Raw genomic sequence first — 6,000 nt, forward strand, 5'->3', positions numbered from 1 at the left:
GGATATATATATGAGAGTGGGGAAATGGATCACACTTTAAAAGTAAATTCCATCTAAAAATAAAAATAAAACTAAATAAATTCTATGTAATCTGAAAAGCCACATTTTAATTTATAAGATCAGGTGAAAAGGAAGAAATCATATCCTTTTTTTATATCAAAAGATTCCTAGTAAGTATTGATTAACAAAAATTATTTAAAATGCATATTTCTCTGCATTTTACATAGAATACTATATACACCTAAAGTTTTTTTTTTTTTTTTGCACCATTACCTACTTCAGTGGTAGGTAATTTTTATTACCTTATTCATGGAGATTTCCCTTAATAGACAGTGCTAAGAAAACAACATTATCTAGACTTTTTTTTAACAATACTTAAATCATTTTTATAGATATTGCATATGAAAAGTTGATTCCACTATATAATTGAATAGTAAAAATAACATTTCATTCTTTTTACTAACACAAAATATTTAAAAGTGTATAATGACCTGGACTTACATGTTTAGAATAAGTACTTTATATCAAATAACTTCTTTTCAAAATAATATATAATTTTGTTATGGGAGATAAAATTGGTAGGTTGTATTTATGTGCCATTCCAAATCCATTCCTCCAATTTAATTTTATCATATAAAGCAATATACTTGCATTGTATGATATTTAAAATTACACATACTCCAAAACCTAGCCAAACATTTTCATCATTTTATAAATACTTCTTAAACTATTAATTGATTCGATTGCACTCTTTGTTCAAATCCTTTTATGTTTTCAATTACTACAATATATTAGATGACTTGCTTACATCACTTTTAAATGCCACCTATGAAACATGAAAGTTACACTTAAAATTACTGGAGTTGAAACAACTGATCAGATATTTGAAAACTGAATAGAGTTAATTAAATAAAAGCCCTACTCCTGTATGACTGCAACTGAGAATTGTCCATTAACAGTAATTTATCAACAGTTATGACAATTGATCCACATCAAGTGCATAGTGTTCCAAATTTTAAAATTATTAAGTCATGATGAAGATGAGAAAGGCTTGTTTTGTCTTGAACCATTTAAAACGTGAAAATTATCAGTCCTTAACTGTAAAAGAACATTCTAAATCTTTACTGTTTTATGAATCATAGAAATATTAAAACAGAAAACAATTGATTATAACACTGCTACAATTCTACATATTGCATAATGGCTTCCATATAAAACCAGTTAAATTCTGTCTCTAGTCATATTAGTTTTAATCACAGAATAACTCTGAAGACACTAAGTGTCCTATTAGATACAAATAATATTGAACACTTTGAGGCATTGTAATATAGTGACTTTATTTGCAAACAACACTGAATATCCTATCTACAAAGGGTACATGATCTTCTTGACAGTCTCAAAATTGAAATTCTTCAAAAACATCATCATAACATAAACAATACTGTGAATATTTGGGGGAGGAAAACTTATCTCTAATTATATCTGTGAACACCTGATCAAGGACTGTTTCATATTCCTCCTTATATTCTTCCTACAACCTAACTTAATAAGGCCCTGAGATGCAGCATGTAGTCATATGTTAGCTGAATGGATAAGTGACCACTGAAGAAATATTATATGGACCACCTGAATTAGATTTTTGTATTTTACTCAGGATGCATGCAACAGACATCTCTAGGCTTTAGCAATATTCTAATTTAGCAACTCTCAAACTTATTTCATGGCCTCAGAGTCTTATGTCATTCATGGGCTAAATGTGCAGTTATGGGGTGCCTGGGTGGCTCAGTCAAGTTAAGCGTCCGACTTTGGCTCAGGTCATGATCTCACGGTTCGTGGGTTCAAGCCCCATGTCGGGCTCTGAGCTGACAGCTAGCCCAGAGCCTGGAGCCTGCTTCAGATTCTGTATCTCCCTCTCTCTCTGACCCTCCCCTGCTCACAGTGTCTCTCTCTCTTTCTCTCTCAGAATCAAATAAAACATTAAAAATCTTTTAAATAAATAAATGTGCAGTTGTTTACAATACTATGTCTAATTCTATTCTTTTATGTCCTAGTTAGAAAAGGTTATCAGAATGCAATTCAAGGAGAAGTAATTATATAAAGATGACAATGATACACACACACACATACACAAAGTCTATACCTATTTCATATGTAGATATATACAGATACACATATACATGTCTCATGTACATTACATATGCACTTAAGCATGTGTATATTTCCCTACCAAAAGGTGGTACAGTATAAATTTAAGTGAACTATCCAAGGTTAGTTCACAGAAAATCTATGGTGTAGAAACCACCAAAATTCTCTTTCACCACACTCTTTCACATATTTATCATATGCTTTACTCATTTTCACATTCCAATCAATCATGCCCTACTAACACTTAATTTAAAATTCTTAACATGAAGAGAAATGTGGAAAGTGTCTACTTTCCCATCAGCTAATTCCTCCACCATTTCTAGGATGTGACTCTAGATGGAAAAGATACCCACGTTGGTTCAGATTCCCCCAGCAGCATACCTTGAGATAAGGATTGGAGCATAATAGTTTATTTGGGAACAGATCCCAGAACTGGTCTCCTCAGTAGGGGAGAGGAGGAAAGAAAGCCAATAAAACTTGTAAACTCAAACCAATTACCACTGTGGGCAACTGGAGCTCAGTCCCATTGGACACAGTGTAGAACATGCTTTAGAATTATCCCAACCAAGGAGTTAGAAAGCTGAAGTATTTATCTAACAATTCTTTATTTACTCAGTGGCACTTCTAGCTTGTTCTCCAAGACCTAGGGAGCTTCTGAGACCAGGGGTAGAAAGCAAACAAAAAACCTCAGGCAGAGACTATTCATAAAAATTGGCCTAGAGAATATGGACAAAACACTAAACATATCCATTGGTATAAATCATCTAACTATTCTTATATAAAAGGGACCTTTATCCTCAGCTCATGTACTCAGGAATTGAGTACATGATAAGTGAATCAAACAAGAAGGCTACTCAGACTCAATTGCAAAGAGAAATTTGAAAGACAAAAAAGATGACCTTATTGGGGCGCCCGGGTGGCTTAGTCGGTTAAGACTTTCACTTAGGTCAAGATCTCGCGGTTCGTGAGTTCGAGCCCCGCGTCGGGCTCTGTGCTGACAGCCAGCTCAGAGCCTAGAGCCTGTTTCAGTCTGTGACTCCCTCTCTCTCTCTGACCCTCCCCTGCTCGCACTGTCTCTCTCTCTCTCTCTCCTAGAAATAAATAAACATTAAACAAAAAGATGACCTTACTTACTGCATACTGATTTAGGATTGTGCAGAAAAATAAAAAAATAATTGAAAACTGCAAATCAGAAGTGAAGAAAGTAACTAACATTTAATGAGCACCTAAACTGTGCTACATGATGTCAAATTATTCATACAATTTCAGACAAATAAGTTTAAATGGAAAGAATTTTGGAGCTTCTTGAGGAATCTCAGTCATAAAGAATAGAGCCCCAGTCTTCATTTATAAGATATATTACCAAGACAAGTATTTAATTGCCCATAAACTTAGTGTCCTAGTCTCTAAAATACATACACACACACACCATTGATGTAGCTAACATATAACACAAGCCAGTACTTAGTGCCAACTAAGTGTTAGTTTTGTCCCTTACAGAAATTATTGAATCCCCTAATTGCTGAATGACTTGCCCAAGGCAACTCAGCTAGTAAAGAAATGCACAAAGGATTGAAGGCTGAGTCACTATTAATCCAAGGATCTTGTCTTCAAAGACGGACAACAAATGGAACCAAAATTAAATATTAAGTTTTCATGAAGCCACAAAACCAGTCAAATAAATGAACAATTTTCTTAATGCTTAATACCTCATTTAAATAGCAAATATGACCCAGATTGTAAGCTAAACTTAGCAGAAGCTTTGATTATAAGAGATACTTTAACTAAATGTGTAAAACTTTTTTAACATAGCAGTGACTTACTAGGGTAGTATTCAACTAGCCAAAATTATTAATTACTGAAATATATCTTCAGCATCATTAGTAAAATGAGGAGAGCCACATGAATAATTACTATCTTGGATACAACATTAAAAAACAAACAACACTCTCACCACCTAATCTAAAATATATTCTCTATGAGATTCAGTCCATCTCACACTTTCCACAATGAGGGTTTCTATTCTACATGATGATCCTAAGGTCCTCAAGTAACAAATACAGATTCAATCACTATAAGCACAATGGTGCATGTGATCAGCCATTTAAACTAGGCTGACACAGTTTATCTTCTAAAAGTCAACTAAAACTGCAATTTATTTAAATATTCATGTCCTTACCTCAGTCAACCAGAGCACCTCACTTTCCAAGCATACTAGTAAACTGGCATGTGTTCTTTTAATTTCTAACAAATATAATATATATATATACATATGTTTTACCTTAAAAAATAGACTGCATTGAAATATTACCCTCTGAGAAACATCCTTATCCCTTTATGTTACTAATATGAGACCAAAGAAAAAGTTCAAAATCGATGCCCAAGATTTTGCCCTGTGCACACAGACAGGGGTTGGTATTGAAAGCTGAAACGGTGTGAATAAACCCAGTGCTGAATGTGGAGGAGATTTTGAATAGGACCAGTAATGGACCTTTTAAATTAAAACAGAATATTAATACCAAACTTCAAGGAAATATTTCAATTGAGTTGAGAGCCTTGTTAGTATACATAGATTATTTAAAAACAAAAACATATGGCATGTGATACATGAAATGACTTCCCAGAAAATACTAAATTCAATGAAACATAAAACATGTCTTTCAAATAATGAATCAGACAACCGGAAGAATTTCAGAAGTTTGACTAGGCAAAGCAGTGATGCTCTACATAATACACATGAGCAATATTTTGCTGATAATGAATATTCTAGTTTTGAAACTTAGTTTTAATCTTGTGACATCTATACTAGTTAGGCTAAAAATACACTATGAAAAGGTTGGATCATATCATACAAATACCATTATTAATCATAGTCACAGTTACCTGTTCAAAGTGAAACGTTTTCCCTTGAAAACGTCATTTTCCCTAACTACCTGTTACATATTTAAACCAATTGTCTACCTACAACTCCAGATGTTCAAAGAGTATAAAATTCCCTGTAGCAGGTGAACACCTTCACGAGACAACACTGACAAGGAGTAAGTAAACAGGTGCAAGAGATTTTAAGTTTCTTATGTGCCTTTTCAATTACCTTGAATACATTTTCGAATTTGAGGAACACCCAAAAGGAAAACATGAAAATTCTACGGCACTGATAATGCGTGCCATTTGGATGTATCGTACCTTTAGGAGCATCCTTATACACGCCCTAGGGAAGCACAGACAGACAAAAGAAGAAGTACCAAATAAATGCAATAAATACATCGCAAGGATAAGAAAGTGAAAAGGAAAAGAGTCCCTTATCCATAGCAATTGCTCTACACAGTCAAAATGGAGAGACGTATCAGAGTCCCTTTCCCTCCCTCCCCCAGTCTCTGGCTCCCTTTTTCTTGTCTCCTTTTCCTTCTTTAGCCTCCCCATCTCGGTCCCTTGTTCAGCTGTATTGACAGAGCAAGACTGCACAGCATCACTTACCTGTCGTCGTTCTGCCATCCTTGGTCCCCTAGCAGCAGATCCCGAAACCTGTACCTGGGAGGCAGAGGAGGCACTTCGCTCTCCAAATCAACCATCCTTCCTCAAAGAGTGGGAAACAGAAAACGACGAACAGAGGAGAGGAGGGAGAGAAAAAGAAAATTCTGCGGAGTGGAGGGAGAGGACTAACAAGATGCGGTGGTCCGGAGAGGGACGGGGAAGGGGAGAGGGTCTGGGAGGGGGAGGGGTCCGCTCCGAGCCGGAAGCTGAGGCTGAAAGGGGGCTGGATCCTCTCTCCTGAGGGTGTGATGGGGATGATGCAAACCGAGCCCAGGAGCAAAAGTCTGGCTCTGACAAGAATCTACGCTGCCAAGGGACCGCCCC

General features: G+C 35.6%; 1 protein-coding gene across 3 annotated transcripts in view; it reads right to left on the bottom strand.

Moving 5' to 3' along the window:
- Nucleotides 1-5,714, bottom strand: part of KCNT2 (potassium sodium-activated channel subfamily T member 2) — a 355,813-nt gene extending 350,099 nt beyond the window's left edge. For all 3 annotated transcript variants that reach the window (XM_039217452.1, XM_039217450.1, XM_039217449.1), the window contains exon 1: nucleotides 5,620-5,714. In XM_039217452.1, coding sequence (XP_039073383.1) covers nucleotides 5,620-5,714 — 95 coding nt within the window. The remainder of the gene's footprint in view (nucleotides 1-5,619) is intronic.
- Between the last annotated feature and the right edge of the window lie 286 nt (nucleotides 5,715-6,000).

This window comes from Hyaena hyaena, unplaced genomic scaffold, assembly GCF_003009895.1.
Source record: "Hyaena hyaena isolate Hyena2069 unplaced genomic scaffold, ASM300989v1 scaffold_692, whole genome shotgun sequence".
Classification (NCBI taxonomy): domain Eukaryota; kingdom Metazoa; phylum Chordata; class Mammalia; order Carnivora; family Hyaenidae; genus Hyaena; species Hyaena hyaena.